This window comes from Falco cherrug, chromosome 18 (assembly GCF_023634085.1).
Source record: "Falco cherrug isolate bFalChe1 chromosome 18, bFalChe1.pri, whole genome shotgun sequence".
NCBI classification, from domain to species: Eukaryota; Metazoa; Chordata; class Aves; order Falconiformes; family Falconidae; genus Falco; species Falco cherrug.
In genome coordinates this window covers 1857338-1877354 of record NC_073714.1, presented here as the reverse complement: position 1 = coordinate 1877354, position 20017 = coordinate 1857338, and the positions used below count along the sequence as shown (strand labels likewise).

General features: G+C 39.0%; 1 protein-coding gene across 7 annotated transcripts in view; it reads right to left on the bottom strand.

Moving 5' to 3' along the window:
• Window positions 1-20017, bottom strand: part of NSD3 (nuclear receptor binding SET domain protein 3) — a 52104-nt gene that overhangs the window by 6705 nt on the left and 25382 nt on the right. For 5 of the 7 annotated variants that reach the window (XM_027803772.2, XM_055695947.1, XM_055695950.1 and 2 more), the window contains exons 9-23: window positions 18344-18389; window positions 17632-17762; window positions 16938-17066; window positions 16130-16256; window positions 15523-15720; window positions 14761-14931; window positions 10378-10527; window positions 7850-8006; window positions 7064-7266; window positions 6501-6613; window positions 5452-5721; window positions 1989-2105; window positions 1398-1539; window positions 720-826; window positions 155-359 (exon numbers count right to left, since the gene is read on the bottom strand). In XM_027803772.2, the coding sequence (XP_027659573.2) occupies window positions 155-359; window positions 720-826; window positions 1398-1539; window positions 1989-2105; window positions 5452-5721; window positions 6501-6613; window positions 7064-7266; window positions 7850-8006; window positions 10378-10527; window positions 14761-14931; window positions 15523-15720; window positions 16130-16256; window positions 16938-17066; window positions 17632-17762; window positions 18344-18389 (2266 nt within the window). Of the gene's footprint in view, window positions 1-154; window positions 360-719; window positions 827-1397; window positions 1540-1988; window positions 2106-5451; window positions 5722-6500; window positions 6614-7063; window positions 7267-7849; window positions 8007-10377; window positions 10528-14760; window positions 14932-15522; window positions 15721-16129; window positions 16257-16937; window positions 17067-17631; window positions 17763-18343; window positions 18390-20017 lie in introns of those variants that run through there. The other 2 variants (XM_055695951.1, XR_008729794.1) reach the window with 2 other exon arrangements.

The following is a 20017-nucleotide window of genomic DNA, read 5'->3' as shown; positions in this document are numbered from 1 at the left end:
AGGAACACTTGTCACCTGATGTATTTCTAAAAATGAGTGGTATTGCAAAAGCAAATACGTTGCATTTGATGTAGATGAATACTGCATTTCAGCTCAAATATTGTCTTGCTGCAGGAAGGAAAAGAGTAGGAGGAAGCCACACAACTGCTCTTACCAAAAGGTGGTTGAGTCAGGTTAAGGCAGAGGAGGTGGTATGCTTTGGGACAGTCCTTTTTATCACACATGACTAGTTCTCCCCCATCTCCACACTGGAAACAGTTGTCTTCGTGCATCTGCTTCTGTTCTGTTTTTATTTTCCGTTTCTTCTGCTTTAATTTTGCATTCTTCACCTTCTCTTCATTTGCTGTTGCAAATGCTGTCTAGCAATTACAAAGATCACAGCATACAGTCACTTTATAAAACCCCTGCATTAAAGTTAAATCAACTCTGGGTTATCATTTGCATGAACTATGCTTAAATTAAATCTACTCAAAGAAGTTTTTAAGCTATGAAAGCCAGAAATGCTATCCACATGTACCTGAATTAACACAACCTGGTAAATTAACTTCACCTTAGATACACTAGCACTACCATGCACAACTAAAACCTTTAGTCACTTTCAAGGGTAGAAAGTATTACACAGACTGAAATAAAAAGTTCAATAAAACAGAACCCTCTTTGCCCTGCTCTCATGAGATCTCTGGATTTGAGGAGAGAAGCTTCAACTTTCATCCATGTACCTTTGGACGCACTCCTAGGAAACCACTGCAGTTTTCTGCTCCACAATGACATTCAGTCCTGCCATTGCCCAGGCAATCCAAATTATAATTAAATGTTAACTCCATTCCTAAAATGCAAAGAAAAGCAATTCACCTACACAGACACTGACGAAAGACAGGCTCATGACATGACATTTCATTAGCATTTATCTTTTCATAGTCTGTAAGATTTAGCAGCAATAAGTTTTAAAACAGCAAGCTTGAAACAGTGCATTGATTTCGTTCACCTTGAAAGTAGCAAATTCTGTTTAGATCAGATACGAGTATCAGTTTAACATAAGTTGTAACTTAACATAAGTTAGAATGACAGATCAGATAAAACACTGAACACAGAAAGATAATACCACACCAAATATATAGGTGTAAGAATCAACACTGTGGCGAGCACTTACATGATGCAGAGTTAACACTGCACTTAACAGCAAACCCTGTAGTTAGCTTTAACAGTAGCTTTCAGCTTCAGACTATTTTTAACTATAAAATCCCTGCTAAAACTGGAACTTGAATATTTGTCTCCACTCCAATGAATGACCAGTTCCACTGGTATTAAGGAAATTCAGAGAAAAAAAACCACAGCCAGGTTAGGAACTTAGCCATGTCAAGACAAAGTATACATGCAAAACAGTACCATCTTTTTACCTGCAGGAATATCACAAAGAGCAAAGAGTCCAACTCTAATGTCACCATTCACTGTCCATTTCTGTGTTTCACAGTTTGGATTACAACTATGGTTCATAAAACGAGAATAATTCCCCTTTGGGCCAGCATCTATTATCCGGTCCTTCAAATAAAAAGAGAAGGACACATTTAGTACTTACAAACAAAAAGGTTTCCTGCTGACAAGTGATTACTAATGACCAAGGCAGCAAAAAATATGCTTATTTTAAATTAGTTAAAAGTTAAAATTTTTAAGTTTTAATATTATATTTATATCCAATATTAAAATTTAAATTAGTTAAAATAGTTAACATTTTGTCTTCCCTGCAGAGTTGGTTTTATGAAAAAGTGTCCACATATTTGTGCTTACAGGAGCAAAAGAAGCACAGAGCACAACGTAAGATAAGAGGCTGTTTTAGCTCTTCACCCATGCCATTAAAGAGAAACATGAATATTATCCTCCTACTGCCACTCAGGTAGGAGGGTCATATCAAACACGGAATAACGCTTCCATCAGTATTTTGCCCCTAGTTTTAACTATACAGTTTATATTAAACAAGACATAATATTTACCTTTGTTACAGTTAACATATAAAAATTGGTTACACTGTTTTCATGTGCACGTTTTATTCGCAATCTGCACTCTTCTTCGTCAATTAGTTCGCCAACATATTCATTCACAAATTCACCCTGAAAACGATGAAAAAATAAGAAATCTGTATTTGCTTTAACATCATAAGAAGTAGTAAAGCAGCACATAAAAAAGCATTTCCTATAAAAATATACTTTAACCATCTAGTAGGCAAAATGTGAACACACGCACCAGGTGTTTGTTGTCTAAGCAGTAAGTCCACCCAAAATGAGAACCACCCAAAAAGCAGAACCAAGCACTGTTTCTATATTCACTATAAAAAAACGTTACTTGTCAGTTCTCTAGAATCCTTTGAAACTTCATGCTTTCTTTTAAATGGACAATGAGACAATATTCATAGAATCCTAAGGAAATGTGAACTATTACAATGGCATGTATTTTCACTACATGCTTCACTTTTATTAGGACTTTAATAGTCAATAAACTCAGATTTGCAGTAACAAAGTTTTAATGAGGCAGAGACTGTACAAAAATTGTAAATAATAATAAAAAAATAAATCAAACATGTTTAAAAGTAGCCCTCCAGGCCAACAGGTTGTTCTCAACTTTTACCTAAGGGATTTCAGAAGAGCTGGGATATGATTGGTACCTTGATACAAGGGAGTCAATACTCAGCACTGAGCACAACTTTATCAAGACAGCCATTTACTGATGGTTTAAAACACTGTTAAAAATAGCTATTTGAAATGCTCAAATTCAAGTGTCCAACAAGCACCTGGTATTTAAAGAAAAACTCTTATAACATACAGTATGCCAACATGTTAACAAGCACTACCCTGTTAGCTGTGCTCGGGGCAGATGCCTGAGCAACTGACTTCTTAGTGACAGGGCTCCCTTGCCTCACGGCTGTCACAACCCAAACAAGAGTGAAGAAAGCGGTAAGTGAAAGGAATAAGGGTAGAAATCAGGCAATTTGGGTCATGTTTCTGAGACCTAATTCACCTAAATGACTGAGAAGCCTGGCACTCCTTAAGCCTGATTTACAGTTTGGAAGTCTCAGTTATCTAACACACATTAACAAGATAAAAGTCACTTAGGTTTTTTTCCCTTTGATTTAGGCTAAAATTTTCAGAAGCATCCAAGTCCCTTCATTGCCAAGTTGCCTTCAGTTCAGCCTGGCAGTTTTGGGAACACCTGCACAGGTCAACAGAACCCCCACCAGTTTTCAGCAAAGCTCTTACAAGAGACAAATGCATTTATAAAGTTTGCACACTAAATTCACAGGAACTCCACTAAAAAAAACACCCAAAACCTGCTATAAAAATTCACCAGGTACTTGGGACAGGAATAATTATAGCGTACTGAAAGGTTTTTAAATACAGCTTTCCTCCCCACTGCTCCTCTGGCTACTTGTCAAATCAGTCAGGTGTGCATAGGCTGAAAGAAGTTTCTGCCTATAACCAATGGAGTGGTTAACAGCATCCTCACCAAAACTGGTCTGTTAGAACACCTCCAGTACCACCCTACTTACATGCACGCTTGTCACAAACTGCTACATAGTGTTTCTCTAGCTCAGATTTCTAGAGACTGTAAACTATGTTTTAAAAAGCCAGGGAGGTAGGTGTCTAGTAAAAATGGACGAAAGCAAAGACACAGTTGAAATTGCCATACGTAAGCCTGAAGCTTCATCTTGACATTGCAAGACCTCTTCAGTAGATTATCCTATGCACTACCTGTGCACAGTTAAATACCACATTCCTTAATAATGAAAGAATCAATTCAGGGTCTCTTTGCTTTTTCTATACTTTCTGATTACACTGGAAGCTAAACATGTCATCCCACAGTGATCAGGCAATCCAAAACATCACAGCAGAATGCGCAGTCTGGAGGGCAGCCACCTTCCCTCTACAGAGCAGAGCAGCAGCATCCTCACATCAAGTTCCAGTCCACCAAAACTATGGCCTGTTTCCTCATAATGAGAAGCTCCAGGATACTGTTGCTGTTGAGTGCAAATTCGAACTGAAGAAAAATGAAGGCAACCAAGAGCAAAAGAGTTCTCTAGAGCAGAGTCTTGAGGATGTGGGCTACCCTGCAAACACAATTTTGTTCTGAAGCCTTAAAGTGCCCAATGCATCTTCTACTCTTCAGGTACACTTAGCCATCTCGTTGTTCAGAAACAATGAAGCCTGCGTGAGTAAGAGCAAAACACACATCCGTCCACCAGATCCATTCCTCTGCCTGGCAAGTTAAAGCAGAGGTGAAATCCAGGCCAACCATCCTCACGCTTGCCTCGAAGTACAGCAAGACTGCAGTCCAGCTAGACGAGGATTCCCATACTTAAGAGATGCAAGTGTAAGATTTTGTTTTTCTGTATCAACTGTTGCATATATTACCTGAAACCCAGACTGGTATTGCCAGCAATACAGTGTAAAGGAAAACCAAAGTGATCCACATCCAATGGCTTTCTGACAGTCAGGGAAGAATATTCCCATTCCACTCCTCACTGACCGCACCCCACTGATCCTCCTAAAGACACCAGCCATTCTAGTATTTCAGCCAAAGTCTGTAACAATTCCTGAGGCTCATCAGTCCCCTCTGCTTTTTGTTACAACAGCAGCATCATTTCCATCAACAGAAATCTCTGCATTTTCATTATTCTTCTCTGCCTTCTTGAACTTCTAAGAATCTTTGAAGTTTGTCATCCAATGCAGCCTGATCACCTCATTTCATTAATAATGTCCTGCGAGTTCTTCTGAAACAAATCCAGGCTGAAGAGTTGAATGCCAAGCAGGTGAGAAAGCTGACTTGTACCAGATGTCTCTATGAGGAATACCGCAAACTCCCCCACTCCAAGTAATCAGCTAACAGGAAAATGCCATCAGCATGTTGCTGTGTTAACAGCGTAAAAAGAAAAGGCAAATGGAAAGACTTAATAGCCCCCTGAAAAGGGGCTCACAATTCAAGCCAACTCCATCCAACCTTTGAGCTTCTCTCATATTCTGACCGTATGATAAAAACAAGAGGAAGAAAAGGAAAAAAAAAAAAAAAAGAAAAAATAAAAGGGCTGGCAAAATAATTCACCAGCTTTAAGATTTCATCATCTTTAATGGCCTTATTTAGGGAACATTATTCAGACTACTTTTTTCCACCTTTTTGCCCTGCAGGCAGTGAGAAAACACACTTCCCTCCACCAGCAGAATTCCCGGTCACCTGGAACTTGCTTTTCTTCTCTAAGCATCAAGGTTAAGACACTGATGTCAAAACAGCAAAGTGGATTTTGCCATTACTGCTTCAGCTACAGAAGTTTCATGTCTTTTCAACACAAAGCATTTACTTGCAAGGGCTGACATTTTTGTATTCATTTGCTTAGAGGTACAGAGTTGCAGTGTTTTCACATAAAACCATGCTGATGGCTATCACAACCTATGTCCTTTGTAATTCTACCTTTTTAATGCTCCTTTTCGTCCTGAGACCCCATCCACGTCGATCAGTTTTTATGATTTCAGCATCAGGGTAGAGTCTTTTAGTGAAACACTGGTTCTGACATCGCTCTCCCGCTGGGCACACCTGGGGATGGCACTCATACTGCAGCATCCTGTTCAGACACTCTGACTCCAGGCCACAGGGATTCTCATCCGATGGCTTGCAGTTACAGCGAGGGATTTCTGACAGATCAGCTACCTGAATCTGAACCTTCCCTATTACCTTGTTGGACTGTGGAACGAAGCAAAAAAAGAATAAATTGTGAAGACGATGCACAAAGGACACAGACCTAACAGCTTTATTGGAGGGCAATCATCAACTGACACAAGGCGGCAGAACACTGACTACACTGTTGTTTTTCCTCTAGACCCTTCTGAAGGACAGTGTGTCACAACAAGTATACTTTCTGCAGTTCTGCAGCAGAAGCATGGGCTTTTACAGCCTGTAGTTGCCACTCTACTGCTAACTTACCTGGGGACATACACTGTTCAGAGAAGCCAACAGTAAACAATTGAAGAACATTAAAACTCATGACTCTCTCCCCAGTAAAATTACTGGTTCAGGAACTCAAAGCACACAAACCTTGATCAAGTACATCACTGGGATTTCTTCCAACTAAAATAAAAAAAATTAAAAGGGACACCACCAAGTCCTGTGCGTCCAAAACTGCTGCAGTCTGCTGTAGGATGAGCAGTCAGTATATTCTTACTACTGCTGAGGTCAGTGTTAAAGTTCAGTGAATTGCAATAGCCAGCATGTATCTAAGACACTTAAGATGAGCTTGCAAACCAGCAAAATTCTACCCTAGGTAAAAGTGTTCTTCAGCTGCTAACTCTCTCATGAATACAGTACCATAAAACATTTTAGCACAGTAAGACAGACAAAATATTCTTGCAAAGCACAGCAAAATGACTTATTTGAACTTCCTTAAGCTCAAATTGTTGCAAATACCGGTTTAAATGCATAGCTTATTCATGCATAGAATAAAAATAGGAAAGAAGCCAACTCACTTTAATGTGTTTATAAGGTGGAGGCTTCCTTGAATTCCTTTCAATTTCTAACGCTTCTTTGCTTTCTCTTTGTGCTTTCAGCTCCTGGAAGCGCCTTGCTGCTTCTTCAAGTGCTGTGTAAGGGAGTTCAAAATAGAAAGAAATTAGCACCAGCTGCTGTTAATCAAATGTATACACATATGTATTTATTTTTTAAAAAAAGCTAGGAATAGAGCTCTATAAGCAAAAACACAAGGTAAAAATGAGTTATTGCAGTATATAATGAATCTATCATCAGGTACCTTTCAGTAGGTACTGAACAATGATCCCATGCAGCAGAGCCCAAGCTCCATCTTAACATTTCCCAGTTTGTGGAAGAAATGAACTTGCCCACAACAGTACACAATGAGTAGGCACTTAAAGAAACATTTTTATCTGCAGTCAAGGGATCTGCATAATGTTTGCAATTTTACGTGAACACAGAACACTAGTCACATAATATTCCCATGCAGGTTAAGTGGTGATGGAGACACAAACACGTGGAATTTTTGTCATAAACCACTATAAACTTTGTTTGATTTTACCTTTCTTGAAGGTCTTGTTAATACTAGTTTGCCCCTCAGCAAAGCTTTTATCTCCTTCAACATAAGGGAAAACTCTGCCCTGGTGTACCCAATAGTAGTCATGTGAACCAAAGAAAAATACTGGGAAGTCCCCGATATCATGTTTGAGGCCCTGTATGTTGAGAGGCACAGACCTGGGATTGCAGATCTCTGCTGGCCACCACCTGAAAAGTAGGGGGGGGGGGGGGAAAAGGAAAATATAAGTTCCCTGAACCACAGCCTTAGCTTCCGAGTTTGCCTAACTGGATTGAGAAATAAAAGCCAGTTTTCCTTTCTTAAAGAAATGAACTCCTTCCTTATGCAATCAAGGCTCCCGCTGGCAATACTTGGGAAGCACTGTGCAAAACACAAGAGAAGTTCTTACTCAAAGTTTTGGAAAAGCCTTTTAAGAACATATGTGGCATGAAAGCCAGTTTCTAAGATCACCTATAAATGCTTGTATTCCTGCAAGTGACTAACAGCAAACAGAAGCTAGGACATCTTGGTTCTTTAAGACAGCCTCTGGTTTTCCATATCGTTATTATGCTGTATAAAGCAAATGTAAGCACAATCAAGTATACATCATTGCTTGGAAAAAGCAGGAGAATTTAATTTCAAATGTAACATTGATGTCTGACACAAAGCAGATTAATTACTGTATTTCTAGTTCTTGTTTATGAAGACTGAGCTGCTCTGAGTTATCTTCCTGTAATTCTACAGTACATTAAAAACATCCAAAGCATTAAAAACCAAAAATTGCAGACTTGCCTGTAATTTCCAAGCTTGACCCAAACGATCTGCTTGTAACGTAGCTTCTTGCCAGCTTTACAGTCATTGCAATTCCAGCATCCTTCAGGCATTTCTATGTTGAGACACTCAGGGTGAAAGGAAGCTGGGCAGGATTCACAGCACAACAGTTTTCCACCTTTAAACAAAGAAACCCTGCTTTGTTTATAGAAGTAAGGATTTGCTTCTCCCTGTGCACAGCAATTGACATTCATTTTAAATCGTCTGTTCTACATTCTCATTTGCCCCACAGAAAAAAATGGCAGAAGAAAGGGATCAAGTCAAAGTAAACAATGTTGGTTAAAAAAAAAAAAAAACAACTGTGCAGCACAATCCTCTAATGTGCCAGCTGTGGCTCTTAACAGCATCAAAGATACACAAAAAAGCAGCTGAGTATTTTTTAAACATGAAGCAAGTTGGCAGAAGCAGCAACATTCCCAAAGGAAGCCTTCATCTGAAAGTAGTGCCACTAGGTTTTGTTTCTTTGGTGATGACCAAAACTGGTTTATTTCTTTGGTGACAGCCAAAACAATGACAAAACCCCAAATTTTTAAGAAAGACTTTTTCAATCAACATTGCTATGACTGAATCCCCCAGCAATCCGTTAGTGTGCATGGAAACCCCCCGGAGCCTATAGGTTGATCAATGCTTTTCTGTACCAAGGACATTATAAAGGAATTGTAATAAGTGTGTTTATTCCACAAAAAGAAAAGTTTGCCAGTATGAGCACAGTAAATAATGCAGAATGAGACATCACCCAAGTTGTCCCCATCCCAAAAGCTGCTTTTGCGCACAAAGGAAATCTTAGCGCAGTGGTTCACATTAATTTCTGAAGTTCACACTTATTTGGACAAAAGTTGTTTTGGCTGGCTTGTATTTTGGCAGATGTATTAAACGTGGAGAGCCACAGCACATCTTTAAGCCACCCTCAGCAAACAAGGCAGCTCATACAATAAGACTGGAAACATTACACATATTGTAGTATTTTATATAAGTATAAAAAATTATATATATACACACACTTTTATAGCTATATAAATTTTTGAAAAATTAACAAGTTTGTGTGTCTCATTCTGGGAGAGACTTGAGAGTATTTAAAGCAATTTTCAATTACAGTATCAAAAGTGTGAATGGTAACTTTCAAACATTTATCAGAAAATCTTGTCCACCTATAGACTTTCAAAAAGATCATTGCATTAACTGTTTGTTGCATGTCACAATAAGCATTCCTTAAACAAATCTGTTGCATGACCAATACTGTATTTCCTCTGCTAAAAACCAGTAAAATCCATCCATATGGATTTTCCAGAACCCCCCAAACCCATAATAAAATTTTAAAAGTTAAAATATTTTTTTGCAAATGTTATTTCAGAGGAAATACAGACCCAGTGTAAATTACTGAAACACTATCCAACATGGTAAAATGCTGAGAGATGCAAAAAAAAAAAAAGTCAAACAAAATCAAACAAAACTTTCAGTGCTAAGCAAGAAAAAAACCCAACACTTTGCTCTCAGGATGCATTAGTAAAATATTGCTCAAGCTAAGCAGAGGGCTCAAAATAATTTTTGTTTTCAGGAATTACAGGAACTACTGAAAGCCATCAACCTAGCAACGTTCAAAATAACCTAACTTTAGAATGGTTAATTAGGCACCATTTCTGAACACTCCTGGGAAATCAAATTTCTGTGGGGAATAAAATATTACATCTGAGTATTTTATACAGACAACAGTTATCTCCCCATGAGGTATTCTGAGATGCGACAGCACCACCCACACCAGAATGAAGTGACCTCTCTCCTCTGGAGCTGAGGGGTTTCTGCACAGGACAGAAAGCCCGTCCACCCGTGATCCAGCATCTCCTGCCATTCCTACGTGCGGCGCTGCTTCAGAAAGCAAGTACCTGTCCTGCGAGGAAGGGAAGGAGCACTGGCTGTCCCATGCTAGCAGAGGTGGAACATGAGGCCCAAGGGCTAATGGACACATACGCAAGCAAAATCTCACTGCCTTCCCCCTTCGGCTGCCCTCTGGATGGACACAGTACCCACCCTCATTCAACCTGAAAAATCCTTTCTTCTCTCAGGCTCTGCATAAGCTACCTAGAAGGTCTGAAACAGAACATCCCCCCTATACTTCCATACATAAAATCAATTTAAGAAGCTGTTTTACATCACCCTGGTAAGTACTGAACTGCAACAGTATCAAGCTCTATTTGCCTCCTCTTCACATTACTGTGTAAATAGCTTCTCTGAAGCTGGAATAGCCTAGGCCAGATACAAAATGATTTAACCTCTTTCAAGGAGAATTTAGTGACAGCAATTATTTTAAGCCCTTTTGTAATAAAAAAAAGTTGCCAACAACATGAACACACGCTCACAATAATCAATGAGTGAAGTTTACTGAAAAGCAATAAGTGGTGCTTGACAAGCAGACATTTCTCATTTGATTTAAAGAGAGAGAAATAATAGAAAAAGCGAAAGTAAATTAAAGAGAAAGAAACTATTTTGGTTACCTTTCTCACATTTCTTTTTGGAAGCTGACGAAGGAGGAGGAATCATAGGTAATTTCATCAACTCAGCACGATTTGATTCATTCAGTAGGTAGTGGGACTTATAGGCATATGAACTGAACAGGGGGTCTGAATGATCCTGCACTACCAACCCTATACGAAACAAACAGAAAGAGATGAGTTGCAATGAAACTACCCATGATTCCATAAAGGAGAAAATAAAATAAATCAAATGAACACCTCTAATGCATATGTGTGTGAATGGAAAAAAGATAAAACGAAGAAAAAGAAAAGTCTGACAGAAAGTTTCTTCACTAAGAAAGAGGTTATGTATTGGAGAGACTGAATTAAACTTAACTGGAAAAACTTAGGATGAATAAACTGCTACTAAGTGGAATTTTAGTTGTGCTTTTACTCTTAATTTGTGCATTTACAGAAAAGCACAAGAAAAGCAAAGAATTTTAAAGCTGTGTGATCCACCCTCCCTCCCAAATGAAAAAAGCAAGCTAATGTGAAGAGCTGGGGGATGATGGTCACTGCATCAAAGGTCATGCTGATAGCTGGGGCTACAAGCTGAAAAAGCAGACGTAGTATACAAGAACTCACCACCCCATTTACTACAAACCTATCTCCCAGATACTATCTATGAAAGTGTTTTGCCTTTATAGTTGCATTGGAAAAAAATAACAAGAGGGGTCAGTGATTCTGCAAGGCACCAGAGGGGAAAGAACAGATGAAAGTTCTGCCCTATGCTGTTTGGTTTTAAGTAAAGCTCCACCAACCCTGCCCTCCCACTGCTGCTTTGGAGCAGTCAAGCACTCTATTCTCCTACATGCCTTTTCTCCAAACGATGTGTCTGGATTTCTCTGTCTTTCTCCACCAAGAAGAGTTTTCCCTCATTGCTCCAAAGAGCCAGGCAGCCCCAGTGGGAGCCCCATAGCTACAGATCAGAAGCATTTGGCCAGAGATTCATGGGAAGAGCAGAGCAAGTGGGACCCAAAGAAACAGAGAAGATGAGCTACCAAGACAGCCACCAATTCTTTCCCTTGTGGGACACACGCAGAGCTGAGTGCTGTAGAGAAGCTTTTGAAATGGGGTGCCTAAAAAACTGCTGTAAGGAGAACGGCATCAGCCTACCTGGAAAACATGTCCTTGGAGGATTCATAAAACAAGTATGACCTACACATGCAATTAGGTGAACTATAACGTGCTTAATGCCAGATATTCCAGGAAGGTGAATAAGAAGTCTTAAAATATACCGTACTTCAAGTACCTCATGATATGCAAGTTTGTATATTTTATAATTGTCTCATATCTACATTTTGTCACTTCAGTAATGCTTTGCATCTAAGCACAAAGTCTCTCCTTCTGGTATCAGCTACAGCTAATTAAATAACCATTCTCATACAGAGATGCCCAAGTATTTCTAAAGCATTCAGTTCCCCATTTCTTTCTGAGCAGGTACTGTCAGTGCTCCTGCCACAGATGCTGTCCTCACCTTATGTCCCTCATGCTGACCACATATGACTAGACAGGACTCAAATCAACCCATCCAGGGGAGTTTGCTAAATGTAAACCTTGCACAATCTTTCGTCGGTGAAGCACACTGGCTCCTGATTCCAGCTATGCCTAGTAGAAACAAACCCCACAAAAATTTTCTAGTAGAACAAGTACATAGCTGCTGTAAAATACAGAGGATTCAGTCAGTGGTAGCAGTTTATAACTTTTCAAGTTCTCAGAACTAAAATTCAGAGACTATAAAGGACAGGAAATCCCATCTGCTGGGGTTCAGTGGTTACTTATATTGCCAGGAGAAAATACAGACTTCTGTAGTTTCATCTCTGATGAAGCCAGATTCAGGTATAAACAGAATTACTAAAACAATGTCAAATCAATTAAAAAACAAAAAAGCATGAAAGTTTTCTTCTGCACTTCATTTATTTTTTAGAGATAAATGCATGTCTGCATCTTCAGCAAGCATAAAACTCCTTTACTGTAATTCAGTTTTGGAACTCTACTCCTAAATTTTCATTCCTGTGATGTATATACAAGATGGATACCAAATAGCAGGTACTCCTTTTCACAAAGCTTTTAAATAGGTTTTACCCAGGACAAGTAGGAGGCCTCTATTTTACACCTTTGTGTCACAGAATTCTCAAGGAGATTCACCTTCATACGTATCTGTAACAAACTACTACAGATTTATAATCTATGTAGTACATAGATTATACAAGTACATTCTATGATATTTAGATCTTAACTCAGCTTCAGGCATCGGTAGTAGCTGGCCACAGGTTTAATAAAGTACAACTTCAAAGAAATTTATTTAGCTGGTTTGTATAATGCCATGAATTTTGATACTACAGCTTAACAGTGTTTTGAAATTGGTAGAAAACAAAATATTTAGGATAAGCTCAACGGCAGAAGCCTGCCGTTGCTTTCCATTCACATCTCAGTATAAACACAGCTTTGATAACCAAGATCAGCAACACTCGCATCAGCACGGTGCTCTAACAACTAAGATCCCATGACCTACCTCATGTAGGAGCAGGACAAGACATCATCCTACTGTACAGAATTCTTCACGTAAATACTTACAGGGGCAGACTAAAGCCACCATTGGACCTTGCTAAGAGACATTTCTAATCTGACATTCAAACCAGGGAAGATCCACAGAAACTCTTCTGTCATAAACCTCTATCTGATCCTGGTACCAGACTGACTCCGGACAACTGAGATAGAAAACATAAACCCAAAGTGCTGAAAATATTATGGAACTGCTCCACCCACCAGAGAAATTGTTTTTAATGACCCTACTCTAGCTCTAGAAAACAAACAACTTCTTTCCACTTATTTATGTTGGACTGTTGGGTGTAAGAATTGGTTAAATTAATAATATTGAAGGATAGGTATTCATTGTTCTCAGAGTTCACGTCTGACGCAGAATGCCCCAACACACCTGTCTGCTAACAGAATGCTACATCACACATTTTCAGCTAGCTCTATTTCAAAGAGACAGCAACTGGCTTGGTTTTGTTGTTCAGACCCTGCATTTGTACATGCAATACTACTTATCAACCAAAATTAAACACCAAACATATATAGGGCTACCTAAGAACCTAAAATAAGAGACCATAAAGACACATACTATGTCAGATTTGCATGTGTACATCTGTGCAATGCTGATGTCACATGTTGGGGTGGCCCCAAAATGTTTAAATAAGCCCACAAAAGGAGAAACACTGAACTATGTTGTAAACATCTTTTTATATGTTCAGAGGACCTTTTTTAAAGCTCAGTCTAAAACTTACTGTTTCTCTCTGAGCTTCTGAAGTGTTGTTTTTTTTTTTTTAATTTTATTTAAACTCAATCCTTTGTGATGGCTCCTAAATTACTTGGGAAAGAGGAAAGTGGAAGAAAAGACAGAGGTAGAAAGGAAGTAGTTCTGGCACCATCTTTTTCTTCCTATTCAGACATCTTTACTACTCTGCTCTTGCAAATTCAAGGCAATCTTCCCATACTAAACCTCCAACTGAATGAACACAGGTGCAAACAAGTAACTTCAAACACTTTCACTTCCTTATTAGTGGCTTTCAAAGCTGCTAAGAAGAATACATCCAACATAAACTTCCGAAATGCTGTATAAGACACATATTATTATTAAAACACCTAACCATATCACTTGGATTAATCTGAGAGAACAAAGGTATTTTTGCATTGTGAGACTAAAGCAACTGATGCACTGAAACTTTTCAACCTGCTATTTGACAGAAGATTAGTGACTTAAGAGCCATAAAAGCAACAAGTCGGGGGGGGGGGGGGGGGCGACACTGAGGGGGAAGGAAAAAGAAAAGAGAACTTTGGCATATGGAAAATCCCAGCATGAAACCTGTTTATACAGTATTGCGAATGGTTTTGTTTCAAAGTTCTCAAATGTGATGGTAGTTCTAAATCAAAATTAACTTTGCTAGTTCATGAGTAAATCCTTTCAGCCTTACAAATTTAAACAGTTTTAAGTTTGTGAGTGGTGAAAGAATCCCCTTCTGCTTAACTGACAGTGATTAGTAACACAAGCATCCCTTCTCAGCTTGCAATGGCTGAAACTGGGGGCTTGGCATCCACTTTTTCCTACTGGCAAAACAAGTAGGCCTTCTGAGCACCTATCGCTGTTTCTGAATATCGAATATTATGGACCAAAATAGCAAGTGGAAGTCTCATGAGAACTCTCGACAAAAAAAAAAAAAAAAAAAAAAATCATCACAGGCAGCATTTAAATCCCAGAGAGCCCTAAGGGAGGGGTTCTTTATGCAATACATTATTTTTAATCACTAAACTGCACAAGTGACCACAGAACTATAGAACAGGGGAAAAAACAAGCGTGCTCACCTCTTGCACAAACGAAACAAAAGCCTACATTTACAGCTGATGAGGAGTGATTCCTTTTGGAATGGTTACTACAGATGAGAATGTGGGATGACACAAACAAGCTTCCTGCAGCAATACAGCCATCTCCTGAGTGATAGGCAATGGGACATCTGAAACATCTCACCATGCGACCTGTTTAATACAAATGCAGAAAAATGCACCATGTCACCCTGGAGTCAGGATATGGCAGAAGACACCACAGACAGATGCAAGGCTGTTTTTTATTCCAATCAGAGTACTAGATTAAAAACAAACATTCACATTTTAAAAAAAAGTTTCAGAAAAGTTAACTCTTAACTTTCACTTTAAAACTCCGTTGAGAAAAAATACATGGTTTTAATTATTCTAGAGTCTACTTGTTTTGTTTAAATATTTTGGTTAATTTCTAAAAGGATTTTTTCTTGAAAAAAAATTGTTCCACAGGCCACTATCAACTACCTTGTAAAAAACCCCATTCCTTGGCCTTGCACTACTAACCCTAGGCTTCTAAACCCAGCAACAAAAGATGACTTTAAGTGTTGCGGATCCAGCTATACTTCAACAGTGGTCTCAGGCTGCCAGCTGTCTTCCTACCCATGACAGACTGAAGATAATGACCTCATTAAGAAGGAAACCCTTGTTCCTTGCCGCACACCGCATCACAGACAGTAGAGTTATAGTCATGGTTATTGTGATGATGCATTTGGGTTTCCTCATGCTGTGCAAAGCCAGCTCTGTTCTCACCTTTGCTTGCTTTGTGAATATCCTTATCCATTGAGCAGGCAGTACAGCAATGCTGTGGGCAACGAAACCCTCGCGACTCAAACAGAGCAGTGGCAAACTTGCGAACACAGGCCTCATGATAAAATTTACCGCACGTGTTGACAGAACAGCGCTTCACATCTTTGCCAGGAAGTTTGCACGAAAAGCACGTATGTTCTCCTTGTAAAAGAAGGAATAAGGAAGCCCAACTGTAACAGCCAGTTCTTCGAGATACAGATGTTGTTAAAAAGCATTCTGAAGCAAAGTTACACTGGTTTGAGCAACACAGGCTCCTTCCCTTCACACGGGTAAGTTGGTTACTATAATCCACAATAACTATGCAATTCCCGTTTAGATAAAAGTCCCTTATTCTGAGTAAAACTCTAAGCAGTTTATTATTTATATTTTTTTCTTACAAGGTACTTGGAAAATGAGAATCTGGCCTCAGGGGTTAAAAAAAGTAACAGAATAACCCAAACCCACAGTTAGAACACAGACACTTACCATCACAGTTTGCTCTGACCAGAATATGGCTCCCCAGCAGGGTAGGCAATCCCGCCCAGTTTTTCAGACACAGGAAGGCACTCACCGTTTTTACACTCAGTGCAGATGAACTTCTCGTCAGGCATGGACTTCAGGCCAAGACACTCCATATGAAAGACGCTGCAACACTCGCCCTCGCAGGACACCAGAGACTCGCCAGAGGTCTCGCAGATCTTAAACAAGCAGACAGCTAATCAGAGAACAAAGGGTATCTGACATACTTCAATGCAAATGACTACCGGGTGTTAACGAAGAATAGAAACTGGCTGAAATCTTCTCAGAGCTGGGATAGGCAGGAGAACTGGCCTACGTCCCACAGCAGACCTGGTAAGTCTCTGGGCTGAAGACAACCCAAGCACTTTCAACACCTTGCTCTCACAACAGCGTGAGCCTGGACAGAGATAGGAGAGGCACTACATGATCCATCTGAACTCCTCTTTCTCATGCACCCGAAGACAAGAGCAGCTTGTTCCCTTACTATTGATCAGGGAACTGGCCAGAAGATTCCAGGATTTTTCCTCCAAAATACTGGAAAATTCTCACTCTGCCCTATCCTGAAAGACCATCTGGAATCTTCAAATGGGGCAGAAAATGACATCTACATCTTCTACTTATGCTAGCAAGTATGGATTAATTACTACTTTCTAGCTTTTGAGCTTTCTAGCATGCAGGACAGCTTATGAATCATTTCTGGGGCAAAAACTCTTAAGAGCTTTGATATTTTCTCTGGAGATGTCAAATTATGAGACATGGTTAAAACAAAGTAGTGCAATTTGAAAAGTTTTGTCAGCTCAAACTAATAGAAATGGATGATACATCTTTAGCATTTGTTTCTTGTCATTACCATCATTTACCTGACAAACAGTGTCTTTTTTATTTGTTCCAGTTCCTCTCCTGGATAAGCTAGAGTCTACCGACTGCACATCAGAAGCATCAGCATCGGCGGTAGCTGATGGGCTGTCTGAACGTTTTCCAAAACTACCCTACAAAGAGGAAAAATCCAAGGCACTCAAACAAGACACTTCCAAAGGACAACCACATTGTGAAAAAATATTTGTCACCACTGATTAAAGATCATTATGTCAAGAGATACAGGAGTCCCTGAAAGTTGCTGAATTTCATTAGAATGGTACCAGAAGTGCTGCCTTCTTGACATCTCTTTTTACCTGTGCAAGCAAAAACCCATAAAGATAGCTTATTTTTTCCAGACACCTCTCAGTTTGACACCACCACACAGCAGCACCCCACAATTCCCACAAAACCTCAGAACCTAACAACCTACCAAAGAGCAGAGTCAGTGACCTAAACTAATGTTTTGCCAGACAACGAAGCAGGAAAAATTCATAAAGAAAGGCTGCGTCTTTTTTTATATCAATACAATGGAGGAGATTAGAAAGAAAAAGATGAGGCTTTATTTTTTAGACAATAGAAGACATGAAATTTGTCGAAAATACAGGGTGCATGTATTTAGACGTAGGCAACTGAAAAGCTTATTATTATATTGGCAGATAAACAAACAAGTCCCTGTGAGAAACAATGTGCCTTTACCTGTAAATCATTAAGTCCTCTTGAATCAGAGTCAGATGTATCTCTGTAAGCTGAGCTAGTCAGTTCTACATCAGTTGAGGCACGACTCCTTTTCTTTAAAGGCTTACAAGAATCTGAAATCTCGCTGGCACCTTAACACAACATACTAAAATTAGTTTTAATGTATGTTCTCAACTTTTTGCTTAAAACTAATAAACAAAAAAGAAAGATGAGAGAGAGCCTGAAACTGTACTTTAGCTGCTAGACTTAATTTTCAGTTTGCAAGTTTGATACTAGTTTAACTCTCCCTGAAAAGCTAATTAACCGAAAACCACCTCAGGAAGACCTTCTGCCAAGTTTCGGAACATGCTGACATAGTGGAGGAAGCTACTAAATTGTCTGTATCAGAAGATAAACCCTTAGGAGATTACCTCTTCATCATTGATCTTTAATATATGGCTAAGCAAATACTTTTTTTTTCTTCTAAGAAACATCCAGAAGGACTTCTATTGTGTGCTTACAGCACATTAACAAACACTATCTTTCCAACTAGCAACGTACAAACGCCACCACCCCACACCCCAAAAACCCTCACATGATAAATGAAAATCAGCATCTATCACGATCACCACCAGAAAGCATTAAGACCTCTGCAGTTTACATAGAATGAAAACCATTGCCGAAGTGTGATGAGCCAGGCAGTTTTAATAGTTTATTTTCGTATGTAACTCACCTTTCTGCAATCCTGTCTTCACTGCTGTCAGTGGAACCATTTCAACCTGTTTGAATAGGAAAATCCATAATTAAAACCAGAGGAATTTTTCTCCCTAGTATTAAAAAGAAAACATTTAAGTTTAAGCGGTTAGCATCTCTGAACTCAGATGTAGTCTGTCATCCCCTTCTTAGTGTCAGCCTTCGTGTCCTGTTGGATTTAATCCTAGCTGCCTACGCTGAATGCCAGGAGACAAGGCAGCCATACGTTCACTAGCAAGGTCCTTTCCAATCACTCCCTTTGGGCATGAAGATGACAGCAAAGCTTTATCCGTGTCCAGCAGGCAGGAGCGGGGTTTGTTTTGACAGCCAACCCTGATGCTTTTGTAAAACCCCACACCTGTGTAAGCACAAGTTCCCCTTAACAGTATGACACTCAGGTTAGTGAGACACTGAATGCATTGCCACTTAAGGCACTTCCACCAAGCATGCACTCTCGAGCTCCTGGGAACGGACTTTCTCTCTGTATAGAGTGCTGCAAGGCACCCAGCGACGGCGAGCCGGACTTGGCACACAGCATTGCAGAGCTCTATACAGCTGGAAACTCAATGTCAGTACACACTTAAGCAGACAAGTTTACAATCTTGCAAAAGCGCTTCCAAGTTCTCGATCGTGTATCAGAAGGGTAAGTTTAGAAACTGTTCTGCCAATGTGCATGTAACACGAGAGAATTTGGCGACTGTATAATAATTCTAGAAGAATGCTGTTGCCTAATATCCTGTTTTTAAGGTTAAGAATTACAAGTTATTGCTTTACAATGTGGTTACATATGCATGTAGAAACACATTTAGTAAATATTTAAGGATTATTCTATAATTTTTTTAAAAAATATTTTATTTTGTTGTACAATAGGTAAAAACATACAATAGAAGGATTTGTATAGGATACATTTCGTAATACAAATATAAAATCTAAACAATCACTTTTATTTCTCCACTAGTCACTGTAACAGTAGCATTAACATTTTGTTTTTCCCATTAACTGTACTTGTTCCAGTTATAATTTTATACCAAGTTGTTGCAGACTAATTTGGGAATCAGTTGCAAGAAAACTTGACTTTGGGTAACAAATATTGTTGCATAATTGTAAGAAGTTAGTAAGATTTTTTTTTTTTTTAATATAACTTAATACATTCAAGGTTATGCGCATTACAGTGCATCTGTGTTTAAATTTTAGTCATATACTTTTCCTGAGAAAAGCACTTTAATGTTCATAGTCTTAGTTAGCTAGATAATATAAGCAAGCAAAGCTAACTGGGATCCATGAAGTTCATATTGTTGGTTCTTATACCTTTGTTAAATTAGGAAACATTTACAAACATAAAATAACTCATTTGAAAATAGGGAGGCTGCAACACCTCATGACAAGAGGCTTAAGAGACTATGTCAGAGATCTTGTGTCCAACAAGTTGCTTTAAAGCTTCAGCAAGAAACTTTCTAGATCTAGAGCGTTTTTCTGCTGAACACACATGTAAATACTATGGCATCAAAAGAAAAATATGAAAAAAAAAAGCGCGCAACTGGGTCCACTTTCAATCTCTGAAGTGAATGAAGTGCAAAACAAAGCATAAAGGGCAAAGAATAAATTAAAGTAGAAGAGATAAAAACAATTTTCCCCCTTCCCATATAAATCATTA